Source organism: Chelonoidis abingdonii, chromosome 2 (assembly GCF_003597395.2).
Source record: "Chelonoidis abingdonii isolate Lonesome George chromosome 2, CheloAbing_2.0, whole genome shotgun sequence".
Classification (NCBI taxonomy): domain Eukaryota; kingdom Metazoa; phylum Chordata; order Testudines; family Testudinidae; genus Chelonoidis; species Chelonoidis abingdonii.
Window position 1 is genome coordinate 71,255,729 of NC_133770.1, and position 26,661 is coordinate 71,282,389.

Sequence of the window (26,661 nt, forward strand, 5' to 3'; positions counted from 1 at the left end):
AGGTATGCTGATGAGGCTTTCCGAGACACTGTAGAATTGTCCCACCTCTGCTCAGACAGTCTCTGCGCTGTGGAGGAGGAAGAAAGGCCCAGAGAAGCAGAGCAGTCATTGTAAGCAGAGGGAAACCTTCCCATAGTTGGGACCCTCCTTCCAGATGGTGCTGGGGTTGCCTCTCGCACTAAGGATACCTCTCTGGGGGAAGGAACTCCAGTTTCTAGGAAAAGGCAGATGTTAGTAATGGGAGATTCGATCATTAGAAACGTAGATAGCTGGGTTTGTGATGACCGGGAGAACCGTATGGTGACTTGCCTCCCTGATGCGAAGGTTGCAGATCTCTCGAGGCATCTAGACAGACATGTGTAGTGCTGGGGAGGAGCCGGTGGTCGTGGTACATGTAGGTACCAATGACATAGGGAAGGGTAGGAGAGATGTCCTGGAAGCCAAATTTAGGCTGACAGGGAAGAGACCGAAATCCAGGACCTCTATGGTGGCACTCTCAGAAATGCTCCCAGTTCCACGCACAGGTCCCGGTAGGCAGGCAGAACTTCAGAGTCTCAATGTGTGGATGAGATGATGGTGTAGAGAGGAGGGGTTTACGTTCATTAGGAACTGGGAAATTTGGATGGGCGGAGCTATACAGGAGAGTATGGACTCAACTTAAACCAAAGTGAACCAGAATGCTGGCACTAACAATTAAACAGTTGCGAGCATGTTTTATACTAAGATGGGAAGAGCGCTACGCTAAGGAGGAAGCATGTGATCAGGAACACGACTTCTCTTAGGGGAGAGATCTGATGATAGGGAATCTCCAGGTATAGTCAGGAGCAGAAAAGGTACGAAAGAGATAATGTAAGGGCCGCGATCAGATGATCAAACAGTCATCATAAAAAAGAATCTGGCACATCAGAAAGGGAGACACAATATAGGGACAATTTTAAAGTGCTTGTAACAAATGTAGAAGAATTCGTAGAATAATAAGATGGTGAACTAGAGTCCTCGGATAAGAGGTATTGATATAACAGGCATCACAGAAACCTGGGCTGAGACCAATCATGGACACATCATTCCGGGTACAAAATATATCAGAAGGACAGAACGTCCTTGCAGGAGGAGGGATAGCAATATGTGAAAGAAATGTATGATTCAAATGAAGTAAATCTTAAGTCGAAATCCAACATGTTCCATAGAATCTCATGGAGAAATTTTATCTCTATAAAAAAATATAAATTGGTCGTATTAATCGACCACTACCGGACAGTATTCGTTGATGATGACAATGCTAGGAACTAGAGAGGTTCAAAATTAAAACCAATATAGTGGGGGATTTCATTTCCCATATGACTGGCAACATTTTCACTTCAGGAGAAATTCGAGATATTAAACTTCCAATACTTTTAAATATGACGGCTTCATGGAAGCTCTGTACGGAACACAAGAGAAGAGGCAACTTAATTATCTGAGTGTATGGAGAGGAGCCTGCGCCAGGATAAACATAGAGGAACACTTGAAATATTGATCATATACTAGATGTCAACATTCTGTGGTGGAACACACTCAACAGCAACTGTTGGTATTCTATTTCAAAGGGGAATACACAAAATGAGGGAGGTTAGTTGAAACAAAAGTTAAAAGGTACAGTGACTAAGTGAAATCTGCAGTTGCATGGCCCGTTGTTAAGCACTCAAATAGGAGGCCCAGTCAACTAAGCGTATACCCAATAGAAACACAGAAAAGAACAAAAAAGAGCACGTGCTTAACAATCCTGTAACGAAGTAGTGAGAGATAAAAAGACTGTTTTAAAAGTGGAATCAAATCTTAGTGATGCAAATAGATGACGCAAAATATGCCAAACTTAAGTGCAAGAGTAATAAGAAAGCCAAGGGAGTGAAGGCGCAGCCAAAACTCCAAAGTAATACAAAATTTTTTACAGTACACAGAGAACCTGCTAAATAGCCAGTGGGTGCCCTTGACTATGAATGACAAAAGGAGCGCTTAAGAAGATAAAGTCATTGCGGACAAACAATGGATTCTTTCTTCAGTCTTCACGGCTGAAATGTTAGGGAGATTCCCAACCTGAGCCCTTTTGTTATGGTGTGAAATCTTGTGGGGGGGAAATTGTTCCACAGGTTGGGTGGGGGATAGCTCATGTGTTTGAGCATTGCCTGCTTAAACCAGGTTGTGAGTTCAATCTGAGGGGCTTGGGGATGTGTCCTGCTTGAGCAGGGGTTGACATAGATGATTCTTGAGGTCCTTCAACCTTAATAATCTATGATGAAGGTCACTAGAGAGGTTTTGATTAATGATAAATCAACATTAACAAGTTCACGAACAGATGCATTACCCAAGAGTTTCTGAAGAACTCAAATTGAATTGCCGGAACTAATTAAAAGGTTTGTAACCTGTCCTTTAAATCGTCGTACCCAATGACTGGAAGTTAGCAATGAAGCAATATTAAAAGCTCTAGAGTATCCGCAATACTGACTGTAGTCTAATGATCAGTACCAGCATTATAAAATAATAGTAAAAAAAATTGTCAAGACACGTGAGAAAACAAACTGTTGAGCAATAGTCAACATGTTCTGGTAAAGGAAATCGTGTTACTAATTCTACTAGAGTTTTTGAAGAGTCAACAAACATGTGACAAGGGATCAGTGGAATAGCGTCTTAGATTTCAGAAAGCCTTGACAAGTCCCTCACAAAGGCATACTTATGTAAATAGACTGTGTCATGCGATAAAAGGGAAAGTCCTTTCATTGATTGAGAACACGTTAAAAACAGGGAACAAAGGGTAGAATTAATCGGTAAATTCTAAAGAATGGAGAGGGAACTAGTGGTGTTCCCCAAGGGTTCAGCTAGGACAATCTTTCAATTAATAATAGAAATGATCTGAAAAGGGTAAACAGTGAGGTGCAAGTTGCAGTATGATACTAAACATTCCAAGCTAGTTAAACCAAAGCGATTGTGAAAACTTCAAAATCTCAACAAATCTAAAGCGATTGGGGAACAAAGGAGCAAATGAAAATTTAATTTTGTGTAAATGTTTTAAATTTAATTGCAGCTTGGGGAAAAAAATAACCCCATTACATACAAATATGATGGGGCTAATTTAGCTACAATGAGTCAGGAAAAGATCTTGGATCATCGGGATAGTCTTGAGAGTCCACGCAGGGGCGAGGCAGTCAAAAAAGCAAACAGGATGTTAGAATCATTAAAAGGGGATAGAGAATAAGACTGAATGATATTATTGCCCTTATAATAAATCCATGTACGCCACATCTTGTAATACTGTGTACAGATTGGCTCTCACCTCAAAGACATTCTAGCACTAGAAAGGTTCAGAAAAGGGCAACTAAAATGATTAGTTTGGAGAGCTTCCCATACGAGAAAGATTAAAGAGGCTAGCACTCTTCAGCTGGCAAGAGAGACTAGGGGATATGATAGAGGTATAATAGAATGAGTGTATGTTGAGAAGTGGTTAAGGAAAGTATTTATTATTCCCTTATACAGAACTGGGTCACCAAATGAAATTATAGGTAGCAGTTTAAAACAACAAAGGAAGTTCTTCTTCAACAGTGCAAGTCAACTGTGGAACTCCTTATTGAGAGCGTTGTGAAAGTGGATATCACAATGTTTAAAAGGGAACTGGATAAATTCATGGTGGCTAAGTCCATAAATGGCTATTAGCCAGGATGGGTAAAGAATGATGTCCCTAGCCTCTGTTCGTCAGAGGATGGAGATGGATGGCAGGAGAGTGATCACTTGATCACTGCCTGTTAGGTTCACTTCCTCTGGGGCACCTGGCATTGGTCACTGTCAGTAAACAGATACTGGGCTAGATGGACCTTTGGTCTGACCCGGTACGGCTGTTCTTATGCATATTGATAATCTGGTGATTCAAAGAAGTCCCATGGCTCTGCTACAACAATTACTTTCTGGAGAAAATCCATATTTTTAATTCCTTGTATATCATTAACTGATGGTGTGGGTTTCATAACACATATGGCTCCTTTTGTTTTTGTTGAATAAAGAATGGGGAATATACCCCTGAAGACTTCTGGAGTTCCTGGTACTGGAAAAGACTTTTGAATTTATTTTAAGGGACATTCAGAGAACACATCTGAGAACAGAACTGTGTTTGGCCCATCTACTTTTAGAGGGTATTTTGACAAATGGGAAAACAGTTTTAGGAGAGGGATATAGTATTTTGAAATAAGTATATCCTAACACGACATACTTTTCCACGGTAAGCACTAGCCAGGTTGAGAGAATTTTATTCCTCCTTGCCTCAGAAAAGATGTTAGTAGTGAGGGTCTTAGCAGAAGTTTCACTGTCCTGTCCAGGGGCGGCTCAGTGTTCTTTGCCGCCCCAAGCACGGCAGTCAGGCGGCCTTTGGCCGCATGCCTGCGGGTGATCCACTGGTCACGCGGATTCAGTGGCGTTTCTGTGGGTGATCTGCCGGTCCCATGCCTTCAGCGTACCCGCCACCGAAGCCACGGGACCAGAGGACCTCCCGCAGGCATGCTGCTGAAGCAGGCCAGACTGCTGCCCTCACTGCGACCAGCAGGCCACCCCCTGCGGCTTGCCACCCCAAGCATGCACTTGGTGCGCTGGTGCCTGGAGCCGCCCCTGGTCCCGTCTCATCGAGTCAATTTTTTCTATTGATAATCTCCTTAAGAACCAAAAAAATCTTTTAGAGAGATGGATCCTTTTAAGCAAACTAGGCCACATCAAGATCACACAAAAGCACATTACCCCACTCTGAGAAATAATTCTTTTCGAGCTTGTAATGTTTTGAAACTCTGGGTATACTATGTTTAGAGTTAGGAAACTTGTCAGAATTAAGTATTCTCTAGACTTACATATATGAGAGAGCCTTTTATGTCTTCTCATCCATGGGGAAGACAGATTTCTTTAGCTTGTTTATTCCAAGATTTGGAGGGAGACAGGTCTCAGGCTGCTGCCAGGTGTTTGAGGTTTACTTACTGTGCTCAGAATTGAAAAACCTGTCCTCCAATAAATGCTGCAAGGCATCAAAGGAATTTGATACTTATTTTTCCATTGAGCAATCATCCAAGGAAGTAGACAGAGACCTTCCCCTTCCCCTAGCGTGTATTTTGAGGAGACAAGGTGGGAAGTGAAGAGGAAACCATATATCTTTTTTTAAAAAATTAAAGCTGTATGAGAGTTTGCTTGTAGGTTTCAGAACTTTTACAAAAAAATCCTCTCTCATCCTCTCAAATAATCCTCAGTGAGCATTCAAGTTAGAGTTGAGGTCAATCTGACAAGGAAGGAGGTATTTGGTCTGTCAAAGCCACAAGTGCTTATCTCTCTGTGTAGCCACTTTCATTCCTGTCAGGTGTAAAGTATTATTATGAGTCCAATTCCTTTTCTTCAAACAAGACTGTCACAACTTAGACCACCACCACAGCACTCTGCATAAAAGAGCAGAATATGCAGTTAATTCCCCTTGGTTACCCGGGCACCTTTCTTCTATATGCTGGTGGTATTTTGTAGGGGGAAAAATTTTAATCAGAAAAATGTGTCACAAACTGAGAAAAAACAACCATGTCTACTTGTAGTCGGGGCAGAATGTACACGGTTAGCGTAGCGAGACAAGAAAAACATCTCATGAGTCAGATTCATCTGTCCACTTGCCTTTTAAAGAGTACTTAAGTTGGCTGTCCAGATAAGAGCTCTTTAATGGACAGAAATGAACTTCATTTTAATTTCTAAACTGACACTTCACAATACACAAGTTTACCAGATAATTTGGAAAAATTCGTTGCCATTGGCAACTTCCTGAGGAAAAGCAACATGAGAACGAGAATGGCATTAGTGTGGCAGGTGTAACTGACCTGCACGGGCAAAGAGAACGAGCAAGTCACACGGCTTGGCTCTAATCAGTGCTAGAATGCTTTTATATAAAAAAAAATTCTAAGAGACATACACATTAAGTTAAGGGAGTAACTGTCGAGTGACATAAATGAATCAGACCATATATTTCTTCATTGTTAATGAAATTAAGTTAAAAGTGGAGGAAGTGATAAAGAAAATATTGTTAGTAATGTGTTTTACATAGGAACACGATATAGAAAGAGAAGTGCAATTAAATCTTAATGTGGACATTTTTTATTTTTAACTTATCATCTGGTTTACATTTTGAGTGCCTTTGCAGACAGTAAATTATGCTGGCATTTCTTAGGGAATAACTGCCATGTTAATTTAGTTTAATAAAACAACCGACATAGAAAAAGGGGGAAAACAAGCAAAAAAGAGTCCCAACCCCTACTCCTTATCTTTAGCTAAGTAGTCAAATGCTTTCTATATGAATTGTCCGTGGTCCAGCTCCAGTGCCATGTAATAATACAATACATTACAACACAACACAATACAATCTTGGATTTCTGTAGTGCCCTTCATGCAAGCATCCCACAGTGCTTTACAATCATTATGAGTTAAAATTAAAACTGAAGCACATGCAATTCCTAATAGAATCATTTTAAGAATGCTAAACAGAACAAATAACTTTTAAGTCTAGATTTAAAAGTCCCAACTGTCAGAGCATTCCTTACTTCAATTGGCAATGAGTTCCAAAGCTAGAGAGCAAAGCGACTGAAGGCTCTCTTATGTTATGTTAAAGGATCTCTTATGTTGTTTATACTCTTATAGTACTCTACAATCAACCAGTTTCCAATAAAAGAAAAATTGTATGTGTTATTTGCAAATCTTGTTTTAAAAGAAAGCTGGGGAATAGCTGGGGAATAACCCTCTAGTGTAAGTTAGAGAAAATCAGGGTTCACACTCAGACACATCTATAGACATAAAATGTCTTTAGTAGTGCATTTAAGAAAGGATAAAGAAAGCATTTATAACAAACATGCAATTCTTGAGCAGTGTATTATTTACTGGCACTAAATATGCTGCAAAGATATATACCCCTCTATCTATATAATGCGACCCAATATAACATGATTCGGATATAACAAGGTAAAACAGCACTCCGGGGTGGGACTGTGCGCTCCAGCAGATCAAAGCAAGTTCAGTATAACGCAGTTTCACCTATAACGCAGTAAGATATTTTGGCTTCCGAGGACAGCATTATATTGGGGTAGAAGTGTATATAAAGGACACTTTAAACACTAGTTATTGTATATGGCTTTTGTCAAGACCATCACTGCAGTGAAAGTGAAATAAAACAGAGTTCAGTTTTATAATGTATACAAGGCATCTTTTTTCTGAAATTAGCACTGTGTTCTTGTTTTACTCCTGCCACTTCCCTAAAACTTCAAGGCCATATTATGCAGACATCCTTCACATGAGCAGACTGAAAACCACACAAGTACAGACCAGAATTGGCCAGTACATGGAGAATGGGAAGGAGAAGCACAGAAACACTGTCATCTGCCTGCAATCTATAGAACCTCTTCCTCTGAGTTTAGGGCTCTGCAGTGTTGGGGCCAGAGGTGAATAAAAGGCTGCTGCCTATAATATCTCAGCATTTATCTTCCGAGAGTCAGTTGCGCAAAGTATCATGCATTACCTTGCACAAAAACACCCTTCCAAGATAGGTATTCCTAGCCTGAGCTGGAAGCAAATGCACGTAGGGGCCCCATGACAGTATGGTACTAGCAGGGCCCTTTGAGGTCACAACCTATATTGATTTGGTAAGGGACACATGCCATCCCCACTCAGTCACTGAGTAAACCCAGGAAAAGAAACTGATTCTTCTAGCCCAGTTCATGAATTTCCCTCTTGGAGAGGATGATTTGACCCTTAGTTACAACATTTCAGGTATGAATAGGTTTCTACCTCTTCACAGTAATTCTGTTTTCCTTCTATTAAATTTTCAGGCCAGAGGAAATTGTTTTATATTATGTACAGAAACATCTATACATCTTTTAAATCTTCAAAAATAGTATCTAAACAACGTTGAGAGTCTGATTTAAGCTGAGGGGGAAAAAAACACACCTTAGAAATTCTAAGTAGAGAGGAGAATCTTTGTCCTCTACTGAAGTTTTGAAAGAGGCACCACAGCAGCAAAAGTTAAGGATGAAAAGTTAGCTTTACCACTAGAATCTTCTGGCATTTGCTAGTGAATGGTTGTACCCCTCCCCCTTATCCCCCCCCCCCTTTGTGTCAGTGCTCATAGAAGGTGCCAGAATGAAAGTATCAGAGACTGAAGATTATTTAAATGTACCCACAGAAAAGGTATGCTAGCATGGGAAAAGCAGGAAAAGCCTCAAGCCAGGTCATGGATATTCTTAACTAATTACTTGTAAGAGTCACCTTGAGGAAAGTTCAGTCTCCATCCCCGTCCAGTCCAGAGATGCCAACCATGTTCTGAGGCTTTTCATGATGTTTATGAAAAACATTCGGGAGGTTCCTTCGACTTCTCCCCCTGAACCCAGAAACTGGGCTTTCTCCCTCCCCTAGAGGGAACAGTACCTCTCCCCACTCCTCTTCTTTCCCATCTATAGTCAAGGGAGAGGGAAGCCTGTGTCCTTAGGCCCCCCATTCCTCATTGCCCCACTGACCCCTACCCCCAAACAAGGAGAAGGGGAGGACTGCCCTAGGAAGGTGCCCTCTTGTACTGCTTATCGTCCTTAATTACTTGGTCAGTCCCAGGTCTGGACCTCTTTCCCAGGATGATCCTTCTCCGTTGCATCCACTCAACTGCCTCCTTCGGCCTCCCCGCCAGACTTCAAAGTGAGGGTGTGATAGGATGCAATTAAGGTGACTGGCAGTAAGGCGTAGGATGCTGGATTCATTGCCAAAACCAGAAGTTGCATGTTGTGTTCTAACTGCCCCATGCGGACCCTCTTGGCGGGCTCTAGGTATCTCCAGCACATTATCTTAGTCCACCATACACAGGGCAGCTAGAGAGCAACATGCAAACTTTTGTTTGGGTGGTTAGTTCAGCAGTGCCCCAACCCATTCAAATTTGTCACAGCTTGTCTCCTCTCAGACCATCACTGTGCTGTCTGTGCAGGTGCTGCAGGGATGGTGAAGAATACACTGTCTGTCTCACTCACATCCACCCCCCGTCCCGTGGCATTATTTATTGTGGTTGTTGGACCCGAGTGGTTGTAAGTGACGCACACATTTTGTGTGTGTGTGTGTGTGTGTGCGCGCGCGCGCACGCGCGCACTTAGAAAATTAATAGATTTAAGCCTGGATTCTGCAAAAATCAGGGGAATTATGAAAAATTATGGACAGTCGGCATCTCTGCCAGGCCCTTGCCTTTCTGCGAAGGTTGTCCCAAGAATGGCATTCATGATGATGGCGTCTGTCACTCTGACACCTGTCCACTAAGAACTAGACTAACAGCAGTACTCATTTCACCTAAGCTACTGTATTTTATATACATCTCCTGGTATTTGCAGTGTTGTTGTAGCTGTGTTGGTCCCAGGATATTAGAGACAAGGCAGGAGAGGTAATAGCTTTTATTGGACCGACTTCTGTTGGTGAAAGAGGCAAGCTTTCGAGCTACACAGAGCTCCTCTTTTAACTTTCAGGCATTACTGTCCTTGAAGCAAAAGGCTCTGTATCTCATTAAAAATACCTGGGCCATATAGCTCAGTGTTTTGCAAACTGTGGGTTGCGATCCAGTACTGGATCGCAGCATTTAAGGCAGTGGGTCACCTTGCTCTGGTCAGCACAGCCGACCAGGATATTAAAAATCCTGTTGGCGGTGCTGCCCAGCTAAAGCAGGCTAATGCCTACCTTTTCTGACACTACACTGCGTCCCAGAAGCAGCCAGCTGCCCCTGCTCCAAGCACCAGCTCCGCACTCCCATTGGTTGGAAACTGGCCAATGGGAGCTGGAGGGGATGGTGCCTGCAGTTCTGACCAGGAGCCGCTGGAGGTAAGTCCGCACCCCAACCGCTTGCCCCAGCCCTGAGCTCCCCAAAACCTGGAACCCCTTTCTGCACCCTTCATCCCTGACCCCACCCCAGAGCCTACACCCCCAGCTCAAAGCCCCCTCCCACACCCCAAACCCTCATTCCCAGCCCCACTCAACAGCCCTCACCCCCGCACCCTAACCCTCTGCCCCAGCCCTGAGGCCCTCCTACACCCCAAACCCCTCATCCCTAGCTCTGTTGGGTCAGGGGCATCAACAAGTTTCTTCAATTGGGTCCCCAGAAAAGAGGTATATCCGTGGTTTTCAAAGATGAGAGAAAAGGTTTATCCATAAAAATAAAAAACATTTAGCAATGTTAACTTTCAAGGTAAAATTAAATAAATACTCTAAAAAAAGTAAACAAACAAAAAAACAGATATTAAGGCAACATGTATAAATGTAAGAAATATAAATATTCTTAAACTGTTCTAAAAGTCAGTTTTTCCTTCACTAACCTGCAAAAACCTGTGTCCAGGCCCTCAAGGTTCTCTGTTTCCCCTGCAATAATTGAGGGCATCTTTAAAACAACTAGAGCAATGCAAAGAATGCGGCTCCCTGTTCTGCTTTAGATGTTAGCAATATCATTAACTGTTGCAAAAGAAACAGAAATCTGAAGATCTGAGCTCAGGTCTAGGTAGGTAAAATTAAAAGAGGGGGAATCCACCTTTTAGTTCATTATTAAAAATAATTTTATCCTACACAAACACGCATTGTGGTAAACCCAAATCCTGGTCCCATTGAAGTCAAAAGCAGAACTTCCCAATTGTTCAGTGGCCCAGAATATAGTGGTTAATTATTTACAAAAAGTTTTCCAACTTAAAAAAAAAAGTTCTGTTCACTTTTAGTTTAATACAAAAGGGACCTTTTAAATATTGTTTACCAAGATGGTCAGAACATCTACCAGTTTAAGATACTCAATTCTTGTCCCTAATGAATGCAATACCTTTGTAGCTATACAATAATTTGGCATTTAGTAGCTGACTGTTGTTGAGCAATATTCTGCTGAGAGGTATTTGAGTAAAAACTCTTAAGGAAGAGCTGCTTAGCTATCTTGATCTTCCTAGGGGAAGGAAGAAAAGAAGCCACTTCCTTTCTTCCTCCACACCCCAGCCTCAGCAGCAGCTGGATTCCACTGCTCTGGCCCCTTCAATAGAGGGGGATAGGAACCTGCAGTTCTGACTCCCTCTCGCCTTGTCTGCTGTAGGGAGTGAGAAACAGAGAGAAGATCCTTGGGCGAATCTGGAGGCAGGCCTATTGGGTGTCCCTCTGAAGACTGGAGATAAAAGTGAGACAATCAGCTAGCCACAACCTGAAATTGTCAGGTATTGAGATTGAGATTGAGGGTGAAGTCATCCAAGAAACCACAAGAGAAGAAAGTTAAGTTGTCCAGAGAACTTCTAAGTTCTGATTACAACTCAGCACAATCATTTCTCCCCAAAAGTAACGAATTGTAATCATTCTGCCATACTATATATATTTGGGTTGAGAATAACATGAAGGAGCCAGTACTATAATACACTAATATTTTGTGGAAAATCAGTGTTCTGAAGTGGGCAAGATGTGAGGCATTTGCTAATCTAAGCAAAGACTATTTAATGCTGGTGAAAGAAACAAACATCTCCTAGTCATTGCAGTCCCAGATCCTGCAAAATGATCTGTGTAAGCAGAGCTTGGCACCTGTGCCAAGCCCGGCTAACCCTGCAGGGACATATGGGTCTGCCCCCATGGTACAGTCTGCAGCTTCGGGGCCTGATATTTGAACAAAAAGGGAAATGTGTTTTTATATACATATATTGTGTTTGTGTAAAGTATATACAATATGTATACGCACAATACATGACAGTGACACGGTAGAAAGGTTTGATTAAAATGCATTTGAGACATCTGCATTAATCCCAGATGTGAAGCTATTAAAACCGAATTTGTGTTTCTTTTTACTTTTGTATTTGTTTTTGTTTCCTCTCACCTAAAAAGTCAGTCTCTCTCAGTTCCAGGAGAGAAACTAGAAAAAACAAACCCCCACTGATATGTAAACAATACATGTCCTAAATAATAATATTACAATGCATAAAAATATGACACATGAATAGATCCCAGATGCTTCCAGAGATAGAAGCAACTGCAGCTTGTTCACTGCAAAACAGGGAATCCCCCTTTTCTAATGATATAAAGCTTCTTTACTAAAACCCTGAAAGGCTATGAGATATCACGCCCTAAATCTATCACTGATACCAGGACTGGATATTGCCTATCCTGATCTGTAGGCCAGTATAATTTGAATGTCTGGGAAACAGAGAAGACAATTCCATGTTTGGAGAAAAGACAAGTGCTCTCTCTTTTCCTCAACTATTTGTATAGTAGGTTGATATAATTCAAAATGGCAACAGCTGGTGGCTGTTTGAAACATTTCAGAGGTTTAAAATGCCAGTAGTAGTCCTAGAGGAAACCGATTAGTTGGTAGGACTCAGGAGAGGTGGTCAGGGTGCATGACAAATGTCCTTTGTCACATAGACATTGCTTCTTATACAGAAACATTTTTAAAGTCATGTTCAAATACTAATCACTATAAACACCTCTATTGGGTAGGAAATTAATTAGTTTTTCCCATCATACAAAAGGGAAAACTAAACTAAATGTAAGTGACATGCTCAAATGCACAACACCACGCAATGAGAGAGCTGCAAAACTACTGAGAGAACTCAGGAGTTCCTGTTTCCCAACCCTAGACTCAGGCCACTAGCCCATGCCGCCACTCTAATATACCGCTTATATGAGAAAGAAAATGAGGGGTGGCAAATGAAAAATTATGAGAACCTGGTAAATCAAACATGAGAAGTTTCTTGGATGGCATCTACATATTCTGCTAGTCTGTGATAATTAGAGAGTGAGGTGGCTGAGCTCACATCTTTAATTGAACCAGCCTCTGTCGGTCAAAGACTCTCTTCCTCAAGCTTGTCTGTCTCACCAACAAAAGCTGGTTCAATTTAAAAAAAAAAAAAAAAAAAGTTACCTCACCCACCTTGTCCTTCTAATATCTTGGGATGAACACAGCTACAACAACAACTCTGTATATGGTAATGACACTCACAAAGCTAGAGAACAGCATGCAAAATATCCAGTGGCTTGCAATTCAGCATCTGAAATTAGTAGCTGTTCTTTTCGCTTGCCTGCTTGAGGCCAGAATTTGAGAACAATCTCTGAACTCTTAAGTTTTTAATTGAATGGTAATTTAGGCTCACATACTAGCTCCAATCCACCCACAGAACGTGATTTATGTCAATGAAAATTCCTTACAATCAAGGCCAGTATAGTAAGTGAAACTTGGCCTCAGGGGAAGTGGAGAAAAACAGGAGTAAGTCACAACATTCTCAAAAACAAGACAGTTACAGTAACCTTGAAAGAGATATGCATTCCACCCTTTTCACCAAAACAGCAATGTCACAATGGCATTTTGCTAGAGGAAATGGAGGAACAAGGTATGAAGAAACAAGAGGGCAACACTTTATACCTAGATGCCCTGAGATACCAATTACAGCAAATGATCAAAAGAATCAATGGCAAAATAGAAAAAAAACATAGTAAAAGGAGGAGGAAATGAGTCAAGAAATAGAGCCTAATATTTTAGGGTCAAACTGCATCACAAATCCAGTTTATATTTGCCTACAGATCATCAACAGTCCATAACTACATCAGCATTTTCTACAAAATATAGGTGGTTTGTTTCTGAAGCACAGAACTGTTAGTATTCTAAATGAAATTATACAGAAACACTCAAGATCAACTGACCGAAGTAAACAACTTTTAGTTAGTGACAGCACTCTTTGTTGCTTTCCACTCTCAAACGGTACATTGGAAATGCTGCACATACATAAAACCATTTTACATATGGTATGAAAAACACTTCCATACTGATGCAAAAACGGTATTGGTAAGGATAGTTTGACAGACAAAATCTGACTATCCTTGAGTTATTTTTCTGTTTTTAATAAACTTAATGATTGTGTTAATAAGTTATAGTTAGGTGTCTTTATGGTGCTTTGGTGATGGAATGCTCCATGCATATCTCCACTATTCCAGCATAAGCGTATAGTGAGCAGACATCTCTCCAATGTTTATATTTAGCTGATCCCAGGGGACAGGATGTCTCTAAGCTTTTTTACGCACTCTTATTTCTGATCTCCAGACTGAAAATGCATCCGTTTCAGAGCACTCCCAACTGATTTAAGAATCACAGTTAATGTCCCAATATTGCTCATGAACCAGTGTCTCCCACATAAGAGAGCAATATACTATAAATTATATCTGTCTGAATGTTTAACCATTTTTTGATAATTTAAGGGGAGATGGGCAGGTCAAAGTTTTTAGGTACCATGATCCAAAGCTTACTCAGAGGAATAGAAAGATTCACACTGAATTTTAGAAAAGCTGATCCGAAGTCCATTAAATCTGATTTTTTTCAAGACTATATATTCATATTTTTTAAAACTTTATAATGGAATTCATTTCCTAAAACCAAAAAACTGATTGTTTTCAATCTTTGCAACCCAAACATTGTAGCACCGGGCTAGAGCAAGAGGTAATAAAAGTAAAATCTGCTAGAAAACAAAACTAAAAGCAGACATCTCTTTTCCCAAGTTGAAAGAAATGCAAACACTAAAAACAAAGATCAAAGAAATTTAGGGTTTTGCAATTCTTTGTTTTAATAATTCCAACTGTTATTGCGGAGGACTTCTATTTTACATGACATTATCTCTTTAAATCACTATTACTCAGGAACACTGAATTTGCTACATTATTTAGTTGAAGGAAGTATTTATATACAGTTTTCCACCAACATGTTAATGTTGAATATAAAAATAGACTCCTTTACTTTACATTATATTGTTGCATCATATGCGGACAAGTTGCAACAAGACAATATGCCAAAATGTAAATTAAATATTTTGTCTCCAGACAACATACTTGCTTTCTATCAGTAACAAATAAAAAAAATAAAGCTGGTGAACTAAAGTGGAGCGAATCCTAAATTATCTGCAGTCTCCATGAGCCAGCAGTGCAAGAGCTCGCATGCTTGTACAGTAGGTATGTACAAGATAGCTTTGCAAATGTTACTAGAATGGTTTGCAACCAGTGAAGATAATTTTGATTATTTCCACTCCAAAAATTCCTATATCAGAGCCACATAATTGAAGACAATCTAACCATAGGAAAAATAGTGATGGGAAAACAGTCTTCGCTAATATTATATAATCGACTAGATATACATATCTTGTCTAAAAGTGATTAAGGGCCCTGCTTCTGAAAGACTTCAGTATTCTGAGAAAGGGAAGTAAATACTTTTAAAAATAATCTGACCTCCTTTCCCCCCACCATGACCAGTATCACTGATTTATAAACAGAATTTCTGTCTCAAGTCTCACCTGCAGCACAGCAAAATAACATTTGAAAAATTTAAAGGGAGCAATACATCTGTTGTTCCCACCTCAACGTCACTGGGCACAATATAGTAAAGAAAAATAAATTCTCCTTCAAGACAATTTAAATCAATGACAAAAGAACAACGTAAACCAGCCTCAAGGTAAGCAGCAATTCAGTGTTCAGCAATGGGTAATATAAAATTTCATCCTTGTTAGATGTATTTTGATTAGTTCTAATAAACGACTGATTTTCTTTTGGTTGTTTGCAATGACAACACATCATCTAAGGAGCTTTATTCTTTTTTCCCCTCCAGTCACACAGTATGGTAAATAGACTGTCTAGTTTTATGAATTAGCATTTAAAACTAGTGTAGGTTATGCAACAAGCATTCAAATTCTGTAGTATTTTTGATAGCAATAAGTAAAGAGCCTTTTAATAACTTCAACATGTGCTTGAAAAAAAGTAGTTACATCAAAAAAATTCAAATACTGAAGACAAAAACCAGTAAAAATCCAGTTTGGTATGAGATAGTTTTAGCGCACCTAGTGCAGTGTAAACAGCCTTTCACATTCCCCCCAAGGGAAAATACTGTAAGACTATATCTGAAATGAATCAAGCATATTTAAAAAGGATCACAAATTGGTCAAATGAATGTGTATTTTTGGCAGATTCACTTCAGATACTACTTGCTACAGTCTATAGAAATCTCTAATCTCACATCAGTGTTGCCTATAGTGCTTCAATATTTATTACATGTTATGATAAGTACCTGTGAAAGGGGACATTCCTTGGCCAATGAACTCTGGTTCATATCCTTCAGTAAGTCCTTGAGAGCATTTCTTACTGTTGTGTGAGACCACTGTTCAGGAGGCAAGTCTTCTAGTTTAGGGCAACTATTTGAGACATAGATTAGAAAAGGGATTATTACAAGATTGCATCCTGCTGCAGAACATTCCTTTAAGACAGACAGATTTCATTTTGCGCATCAAGCAGATGCATCTGGAGATTGCTCTCGGTCTCCTGATTGTTCCGATTAGTTAATTACTTTATACAACACATCTGCTGTATTGATGCATGAATTATACATCAGCTGCATGTGGCGACTATTTTTTCATGTTACTTCTACCTTCCTGCTCTGATGCGCTTGGTAAAACAATTTAAGGTGTAATACTTTCTCACAACTGATCATGAAAAGCATTAACATATTAACCAAGCATTTTTTGCATTTTTTGTTACTGTGAAATTTAAGAACCTAGACAGCAACAATAAGTGTGAGCAAGTCATTCTTATACAAAATGCACACAGATGGTACTGTTCATGATATGCAAAAATATTTTTCTCTTAAGTAAACTATGTAAAATGCCTTCTTGTAACACATCATTTAATTGACTAAAATGCAATATACTTTTAATGAGATATCCAGAGAAAAATCTATGGATCAGAGCTATACGCATGAAAGTTTTCTACAACCGCATATTGTAACATAAAAATTATAATAACCAAAAAGGAATGTAGATAAGCTTTTGAACTTTGAGCACACAGCACAGTGGAAATCAAATACAGGCTACATTACTAATCCTAACAGTGGACAAATAGCAGTCCATGTCCTAAGACTGGTATGTGTGACTCACCTGTGTAACTGGATTTTCAGTGTGACCACATGATACACATCTTGCAGCATGTCTGCTACTGTAGCATCAGGGGCATCTGTCACATAGGAGAGTGGAACTGGATTCCACTTCCCAACCTGGATTAGCCCTGTGCCAGACAGAGAAATTATATTATTTAATAAATGTATTTTACAAGGCTTTGAAAAATACTTGTGATTTTAAGCAGTGCCACTGTCCTTCATTCCATGCTCATTTATTTGAGGACAAGCACGAAAAACCTGCAAGTTAGTTGTCCATGCTATGAAATTATATAAATGCATTACAGTAAAGGATCAAAAATACCATTCAAATATACTTTGTCTTATTGAACTCTCAGAACTTAAAGAAAATCATTCAAACACATTATATGGGATATCATAATGCAAGATCGCAGTACTGAAAAATACTTCACAATCCACAGAACCCATCAGTAACAGAATAAAAGAAACGAGCTAGATCTTTAGTCATAAACGCAAGTTGACTCTCAACAGTCCATCTGCTCAAATATGCTTTACACTTCCTTGTGGATCCTCAGTGGAGCAGATTATTAAGGTCAATAAGCATACTAATGATTCAGTTGAAGTCATTTTTTAAAGATTATAATCTACCTCAACATTCCATGAGCAAAGCATATGTTAACTAAATAAAAATACATTAAGCAAAAATTTAAAAGAAACAAAATCTACAAGGAGTAAAACATAATAATTGTACTGCATTCCAGAAAAAGGTTTCTACATTTTCCCCCATAAAACAAACAGTACAGTTTAGCAATCATATTTACCTTTTGCTTGGGCAGCAGAGCTATGAGAATATCCAAGTGATAGCAATGCCATTTCAATCAGTTGGTTGAATAGCATGTCCTTCCTTACCAACACAAATTCTGCATGCTCCTCCTTACAGTCATACTCAATGGAATTTTCATAATGTTCCACTACACAAAACACTGGAAGCATAGTTCCTATTAAAAAAAGTAAAATATACAGTATTAACTGGTGTTATTGTAGGAATAAGGAAGAAATCTATAGCATTACATGGCTAAAAGCCCTCTAAAGTTGCAGATGAATATCTAAGGGTACCCTATGTTTGTGAAAAACATCACTCCCTCCCCGCAAAAAAGTTATTTAAAATAAATATTATTTCCATAAAAGGCGTAAATGCAAATATATCCCTACTACTACTTCATCTGCTACAGAACACAGAGTTACCTGCCTGCAGAAATAAATAATAAGGCTGACAGGAGAGAAATAAGTTGGTTGTCTCTGTCCTGTCTGATTTGTGGTGAGTAGCATGCAGCGTGAGAACCTAAATACATACTGCAGATGTCTTCAGAGTAAGCCATTTTAATGGCAGCTACATAATTGTGTTCATTAACGTTAAAACTTTTCTAATTGTGCCAAAAATATTCATTTACCTTTGATTTAAAAATTTCACCTTTGTCTTTTGTTAAATCTCCATGCTAACAAACTGTACAAGGAAACAAAGCACAACTTGCTGCTAACTGATGCTGCATTCATTGTCTGGATCTAACCAGATCACTACCAAACTGCAATTCCAAGACTTGTATCTTTAAGAAACAGTAATAGTAATTTTAATCCAGTTTTAAATTTACCTGCCACTGACACATTTTTGGCATATGTAGTTTGCTACTTCACATCATATATTTCTATTCTTACTGTAGATATGATTTGTATGTCCAAAAGTCATTTTCTTGGTTGTTACTAATTAGCATATATATATTATATATTTTTGTATTTGAAGACAAATGTTTCCCCACACCTTTTGCTTAATTCAGTGCAATCTACTAGATCATGACCAGAAGATTAACAGAGAGCCCAGCAACACTTACTGCTGGGAAGAAGCATTCTTCTGGAAGTCAGAATTGTGGATTTCTTTAAAACTGTATTTATTTTATACAAAATAGCAGGGCACTACAAAAAGACCTTGGAACTGCAGCCCCAATCCTGTCCTTAGTGAAGTCAATAGCAAAACTCCCATTGGCTTGAGACGTGCAGAATCAGGCTCCTTAATGACAGGAAGCAAAAAGGTTAAAAAGCAGATGCACAAGAATTGGCTTATGGCAGATTGCCAGAGGGGGTATCATTTTTAGTATAAATGATGACAAGGGTTACTTTAACAGGGCACCCAGGATCTCCAATTAGTCCTGCAATGTTAATGTCTCTGTGAGCACTGCCCTCTAGACTTATAGGGTATGTCTACACTGCAATTAAACACCCACAGCTGGCTCATGTCAGCTGGCTTTCTAACCTGCAAAGGTGCAGAAAAAATACTATAGTTGAAAAAATAAATGTATTGCAGATATATGCTTTAAAATCCCTTTGTTCATTTGTACTCCTGCCTGTGACAAGAGATTATAATAAAAAGAGATACTCTTTAAGCATATTTTATTATATATCTATAGATATATATAAATAAATTACACACACACACACACACACACCTGCAATAAGCTGTTCGCTAGAGAGTCAGTCTCTGGGAAACAAATCCCTTCAGGCTCATTTGGAAAAGCTCACAAACTCAGTCCGGTTTGACCAATAGACTCAGCATGAAAGACAAGACTAAATGCTTGCCAATATTTATGTAGTTGGGGGACAGGGGGAGAGACACAGAGTTGGGGAGGGGGAAAAAGGGATTCTGTTCTTCTTTTTAAATCACAAATAAGACAAGACAGGAAGACCAGAGCAAAAACAGCATATGCAAACTGGCAATTTCTTCACTAGATTTAATTGAGCTATGGTTAGATTTCCAAAAACAAAAACACCCCACACAAACTTTACTTGGGAGCGAGTTTTTCCCAGCTCTCTGAGTTTAAGTCTGACCTGACAGAAAGTTTCACTGTTAAATATCTGAAGGCAAAATCTACATCAAGCTTTATTTTCATGTGAAATAAATAACTCTATTTCAAAAATTACAAAGGCAGGGAGTGAAATACTGCATTTGGTTTCTTAGTTTCTCCTCTTCCCCTGCCTCCGGTAGGCTACAAAAATTAGACTACTACAACACAGACACAGATATTTCATTTTATGTACAAATGTCCCATAAGTTACAGGACTCCTAAAAACATACTACTTGAAACAAAACAGTAGGACCTCTTGACCAGATTTTGATGCAAGTTGTAGATATCAAAGGTGTATCCTGGTAGTGACACACAGGTACCATACGACTACAAATCAAGTCGCTAAACCTTTTAGCAACTGTCACTTGTGTCCTTCTGCTAATGTGAAAAACATTATGCAGAAGAGCACAATCTTAGCTGGCTGATCACTCTTGCTAGTATTTGGCAAGAAATTCAAGTGCAGCAACTTCATAACCTTCTAGTATTAAAGGGGAGAGCACTGGTCAGTGTTCGGTGCTAAAAATACAACATGATTTAAACCTGAAGGCAGTGTTAGAGCTTTTGCTGAAGGTTTATGAGCCTGTGTAAACAGCACATCTGCCATAAGGAGCAGTGAAATCTGTAGAATCCTTGTCTAAAACTGTCCTGGCATTAAAGTTTGCTGTGCAAATATCACATAATACCAGAGACAGCTGAAATCTCCTATTTAGGAATTTATGGAACTTATATGTTTGCAGGCGTCAGAAAGTCCTTTTTATATAGCCTCAGTGCTTCACGGTACAATATTAATGCACTCTGTTTGAAAAGCCATAATAAATTATATTTTTAATGCTCTTACTCTGGCTTTCTTAAGATGCATACATTCTTGGCAAACAATCAATAAATAGGGTAATCATGAGCAGAGGCCAAAGAATTTGCTGAAGTGCTGTTTTTCCATTTTTAATAGATAAAGATCTAACAATATGGACTGCTGTATCTGTTCATTTCAGGATCAATATATTCTTTGTTTTCACCAAACCAAGGAAAAAATAAATGATTGTATGATAAATGTTATGCATCAGGCACAATGAAATCCTACTGCCTTCTAACTTTATGTGTTTAATGGTCTTGGCTGCATTTTACACTTTGCTTAGCAAATGCAAGAAAAATCTGAATTATAAACATATAGCAATTATACTGAGAAAAAGTAGAAGTTATTTTAAAACAAATGCCAAACACATACAGCATGTTTTGATTAAAATCAGCAAGTCTGTAGTATACAGTCAAAAAGACATATTTTGATATATAAGATTAAATATATTATGGTGAATTCTGAAGTATTTTAATACAAACAAAAGCCACACACACCAATCGATTCTAAATGTGACTTTTCCTTGTGAGAATGTCTAATTACAGCAAACCAACCACTGAAAAATATGATGCCCAAGATGTTCATTGTCAATAATGAATTGTCAATCTTTACAGTTTATTTTCTTAAGTACATCATAAATGACTTTTCCAGTGTGTTACCTAAAGATTTAAACTCTCTTCTTTAAAGAACTTGCAAATGTTAATGAAACACTGTTGACTTTTCCAAGCTTGGACTATCACCAAGAGCAAAGGCAAGAATTAGGTTTTTAGGATTCTGTGCATCTTTTTATATATATTTCAGTGCTGCTTAGCAAAACAAACTCACCAGAGAGCGAATTTATTACACTAACTGTCTTTCAGTGGAAGAATCTGGTCTAATGAGGACAACTAAACTTAAGACACTCTTTACCTTAACAAAAATAAGACTCCACCCTGGAAAGCAAGATGCTCCACCCAAACATGAAGCTTATATTTCACAAATGTGATTTACATCAGAACTGGAATAAATTTTTTTTTGGAATTCAATACTGAAATATAAATGAAGTCTGTGAAAAGTATGTTTCCCCACCTAAATGGCAACGCATATATTAATATAATTAATATTTCTCCAAGGCAGATTAAAAGTGTTACCTTTTCTAATATTTGTTTTCATCAGGTGTCCAGAGTGTTTTAAAGGCACTCCTTGCATTTTAGTTCCTGTACTTCCAAGTCTTCCTCTTCCTAATGGGCTCCCATTCTGTTCCAAGCGCGCAATTTTGGCTGGCGGACCCTTCGGATCGCTTACATTGTTAGACATTTCTGAATGGTCTTTCCCCTGAGTTGCCTCGTTCAAATGATCCATACTCAGTCCCGCCTCTAAAGATCACCTGCCACGATTTAAAAAATATATATATGTTGCACACGTGTGCGTATGTGTATGTAGACAGTTAACACACTTACAGAGATAGATATGTACTGTAAGCTCGCAATTAAGAAGTAAATGAATATTTTAAAATAAGATTATATATTTATCCTCAGAAAAATGTTCCCATTCTCCAAAGATTGAATGATTTGGTGAAAACATATTTAATGCCATCTACAGAACACTAAAACAACTATGTGCAGCCTAGGTAGTCATATTCCTTCTTGAATTCTTAAGAATGAGAATTAAATAGGTGAAGGAGATTACTAAATTACATACTCCAATCTATTCATTGTTACAAATCTCACAACCGTTTGCTGTAAATCATGAATGCTTTTATTAAAAACAAAATTAAAAAAAGAAAAAAAATGAAACCAACACTATAAAAGTGCTTTCTCTCTGCTAGGAAATAAATGCAAGTACAACAATGAAGAGAAGACTGAAACTTTAAGTAACCATGCAACAGATTTATTAGCAACATGAAATATTGTGCATTTACATCTTTTTCCTAGAAATATGAACAACTTCAATTGCCTTGTAATTTTTGATCAGGTGGGGTTTTGTTTGTTTTTGCATTCTTCCAAGCTATTTTACATTACGAATTATCAACTTTTGAAAACTTAAAATATGTAGAGGAATATTTTAAGATGTAATCCAGTTTTAAATGTTGGGTCAAATATGGAATCTTTTAAAAGTCAAAACAAACTGAAAGAAGGTGGAAACATCTCTCTAATATCACAAGGGTCTCATGCTGAAAAACCACAATTCCTGTGGAACTTCAGAAACCCTCCAACACAAGTACCTGAAATCAAAAAAAAATGGAAGTAATTTCAACAATATCAAATTAAGAAAATGGGTATTTTAGCAAGTTGTATTTCCTTTCTAAAAACTTGTTTCTTAAAACAAAACACATTCCAGTTAAATGACTGGATCATTAAAATTCCTAGACTAAAACATTGAGTAAGTTTGTGATTTTAGTTATATGGATAGATATACACACACACTCACACCCCGAAACCTATTTTATCAACTATAAAAAAGTCAGTTACTGAAAATATATACTTATCTGGTAGTGATTTTATTCTGGATTACTATCCTAGTTATATTAGGGTCTTCTACCTTTTTCTGACAGAGAAAGGTATGGTCACACAGTCAATTAAATTATATATAGAATATAATCACAAAGAACAGGTGACTAGACATTCATTTTATGAACTAGTATTTACATTACTGAGTACAAACACTAATACTAGGGGAATCATATTTAGAAAGACTTGCATGAATCTGATAATTGCTACTTTCTTTCAGTTGCCTAGTAATTCAACATATTTTGTACATTTTTCATTGCAAAGCTATTCAGGTCTGGATTTCTTGGGAGACACCATATATTCCAATGATAATTCTGTAAACAATTCTATCCTGTTTGAACACAGGCTGCTTTGTCCTACATAGCCAAGAAAAGAATCTGTGTTAATCTGGATGTTTACTAGCAACCTTAAGAATGCCGACTGAATAACTGTAAAGTTTAGAAAATAATGGTTATTTATCCTTAAGCTGTAGAGTGACATGCTGAGAACCAAAGGTTTACCTGATCATGGTCCCATCTGTTTTTGGTTATGAGTCTCATTAAACAATAAATGTGCCTATTTTAACCGCCTTTTTTTTTTAAATCAAGATTACTCTATCATTACATTAACTACAGTCTAACCAAAGATAGCAGACTCAAATCATTGACATCTACCAATGTATCCTTACAATGCTGCTTTATTATAAAACTATTCTGAAACTAGTCTTTCCTGAGAATAAGAGGATTCACTTAAAAAAAAAAAAAAAAAAAGCCTTACACAAGAAAATCCATGTCACTTCTGGCAACTTAAAAAGTACAATACAACTCCAAGTTTCTTGCTACAAAAAGTATCCAGTCATCATGAACAGAATAGTATATCATATACAATGAATAAAAATAATAGATCAGAATTTAGTTAGCGTATTGACTGCTACCAAAACACCAAATATGTCATTCTAATTTGGCCTTAGAATACCCACCCATAGGCATCCTTTAACCACTTAGTCATCTTGTAAAAAGCTTTACATTACAAAGCAAAATTACATGCACATAAAACACCTAATTTACTCATTTCATCTCCATGCCCAAGGCTAAAGTTCACTGAAACCTCAGTTTGGAATAGCGATGAGCAACAATCAGCACGGCCTGTCCAGAATAACAGCACTATGGAATAACTATTATCTCTACAGATGGCAGGCAGAGAGTTTATTCAGGTTTCATATTTAGACCTCTTTTACCCTAGCTACAGGTTTTCATCCTAGATGTTATATAAGGTCACAATTTCAACATACAGTTTCAAAAAGATCACACACATCAACTAATTTCTGAATGAATTCATTGTAATAGTCCCTATTCCTGAAATAAGGGGAATCTGTATTATTTTATTTCTTTAACTTCTCATGAATTAGCCCCCTCCCTTTTTCATCTGCCCTCCTTTTTCTCTCCCCAATAAAACCCCATAATCACATTTAAAACAGGCTCTGCTCTTATCCATTCCATATGGCTGTCAGAGTCCAGGCCAAGCTTTCACTGTGACCTTTTAAAGAGACAAAGAAGCAAAGTACTATCTAGAAATAGAAACACTGCAGTTTTCTGAGTGAAATTAGCAAAACAGACCCGAAACTCACCACTTCAAAACTTGACAGCATATAAATAACAAAAACAAAGGAGGTTTCCTTTGCAGCCAGAGCTCTTGAAGAGGAAGAAGTTCAAGACTGATGTTGGCTAGATCCTTAAAAAAAACAAACAAAAACACACACACACACACACCATACACCCCCTTCTCCTCCCCTAAAAAGCCAGCAGTCTTGAATGCTACTTCCCCCGAAATTCTATTATTTCCCCCCCCCCTTTTTATTTTTTTATTTTCCTCTATGCAGGGGAGGGGCAAAAATAAATGACGAGAAACAGAGTAGCCATGAGCAAAACGGCAATGGACAAAAATATTAAATCTCTTTTAGGATAGCCGTTTTCAAGGTTTGGAAAGGGAAGGAGGAAGTGAAGCTCAAAATTGAACAGATAAGTGTAATGCTAAAAATAAATTTAAAAAAATGAAAGTAGTAGATTTAAATGGAGGGGATGACTTTAGCTATTCTTTCAAAAATATCATCAATGCAGACAAGAGCAAGTGGGGGGGCTGGAGGGACGGGGCAGAGAAAGCTTTTCTATCCAGGGTGAAGAGGAGAAAGTCTACTTCTAGGCTGTCACTTACACTATTATTCTCCAACAAGCATACACAAGAACAGCGCGCACACAAAAACCAATCTGCTCCTCTCCCCCAAAACCACTAACAGCCCCGAAACTTTCTGCATGAATCTGTAGTGGGGGTAGGGGTAGTGTAGAGAAAACAGCAAGAAAAGGCACCAAAATGCCACTTTTAATTTCGCCTTCCCGGTCCGTTAAAAGAAAACGCACAACAAAATAGAGAGGATCTGTCTCTTCTCATTTACCCGGGGCTGTTGTGAGAGAAAGAGAAAGAGGAGGAGGAGGAAGGAAACACACTCACAACAAGACACCACCACCACCACCACCAAAAGTAAAGAGATTTCACTCCCACCGAGTCCACCAAGAGGTGTGTATGATTATTTCAAAATAAAAAATGAACAAAAGAGTGATAAAAAAACCCAGACAACTCCACGGAGAGTTACTGCAAATGGCAAAGAAAAAATTGGAAAAACAAAAGGTTGCAAAGAATAAAAAAAATCCTGGCTTTGATGCTTGTTTCCCCCTGGCTGGCTATTTATTTAGGCCGGTTTGGTGGCTGGATGTTACATGGATATGTTTGTGTGTGTGCGCGTCTGTCTCCCCGGACGGAGCTGCTTCGCTTTGCTCTCCCCCCCCTCCGTGTTTCTGTCCCCATTAAATTATTAGTTGACTCATCACTCCTCCTCCTTCTCCTGCTGCTGCCGCCGCCGTCCCCTGCTCAGAGCCTCCTCTCCTCCAGCGCTTTCTGCTGCTGCCGCCGCCGGCCCGGCGGCGGCTTCTTCTTCCTCCTCCTCATTTTAATACAACAACCGAGGCCAGCCGGCTTTTTACAGCCGGAGACTAGGAGGGACGCAGCCTCCCCGCTGCTGCCCGGAGCCCTTCCCCGGCGGCCCCGGATCATCCGACGCGTCCTGGGAGAGAGAGAGAGAGAGAGAGAGAGAAAGTGGCAGAGGAGGAGGAGGCGGCGGTGGAGGAGGAGAGGAGGGGTGAGCGGAGGAGGACAGCGAGCAGGGGTGGAAATGGGAACCGGAGCGAGAAGCGGGATGGAGGGGGGTTGGAAACCAGAGACCCAAAGAGGTGAGTGGGGGAGAGGGTTGGATGCGGGGGGGGGGGAAGGGAAAGGGGTGCGATTTCCGGCCCAGGGCGCGCAGGAATTTGTAATCAGCTTGATTAGGGTGAGGCGGCTCTGCATTGATTACACACAATAGCCAGAATAAGAGGGGGCCGCGCGCGGCGCAGGCAGAGCGGAGCCGACGCGCCCGCCTCCGAGCCCCTTCTTTACGCTGCAGGCAGGACGCGGCGCCGGGGGCCCAACCAG

General features: G+C 39.1%; 1 protein-coding gene across 5 annotated transcripts in view; it reads right to left on the reverse strand.

Moving 5' to 3' along the window:
* Positions 1 to 26,661, reverse strand: part of SATB1 (SATB homeobox 1) — a 115,630-nt gene that overhangs the window by 70,352 nt on the left and 18,617 nt on the right. For 2 of the 5 annotated variants that reach the window (XM_075062448.1, XM_075062445.1), the window contains exons 1-5: positions 24,767 to 25,989; positions 21,802 to 22,037; positions 17,749 to 17,925; positions 16,950 to 17,076; positions 16,088 to 16,211 (exon numbers count right to left, since the gene is read on the reverse strand). In XM_075062448.1, coding sequence (XP_074918549.1) covers positions 16,088 to 16,211; positions 16,950 to 17,076; positions 17,749 to 17,925; positions 21,802 to 22,012 — 639 coding nt within the window. In that variant the 5' untranslated portion in view covers positions 22,013 to 22,037; positions 24,767 to 25,989. Of the gene's footprint in view, positions 1 to 16,087; positions 16,212 to 16,949; positions 17,077 to 17,748; positions 17,926 to 21,801; positions 22,038 to 24,766; positions 25,990 to 26,021; positions 26,445 to 26,661 lie in introns of those variants that run through there. The other 3 variants (XM_075062449.1, XM_075062447.1, XM_075062446.1) reach the window with 2 other exon arrangements.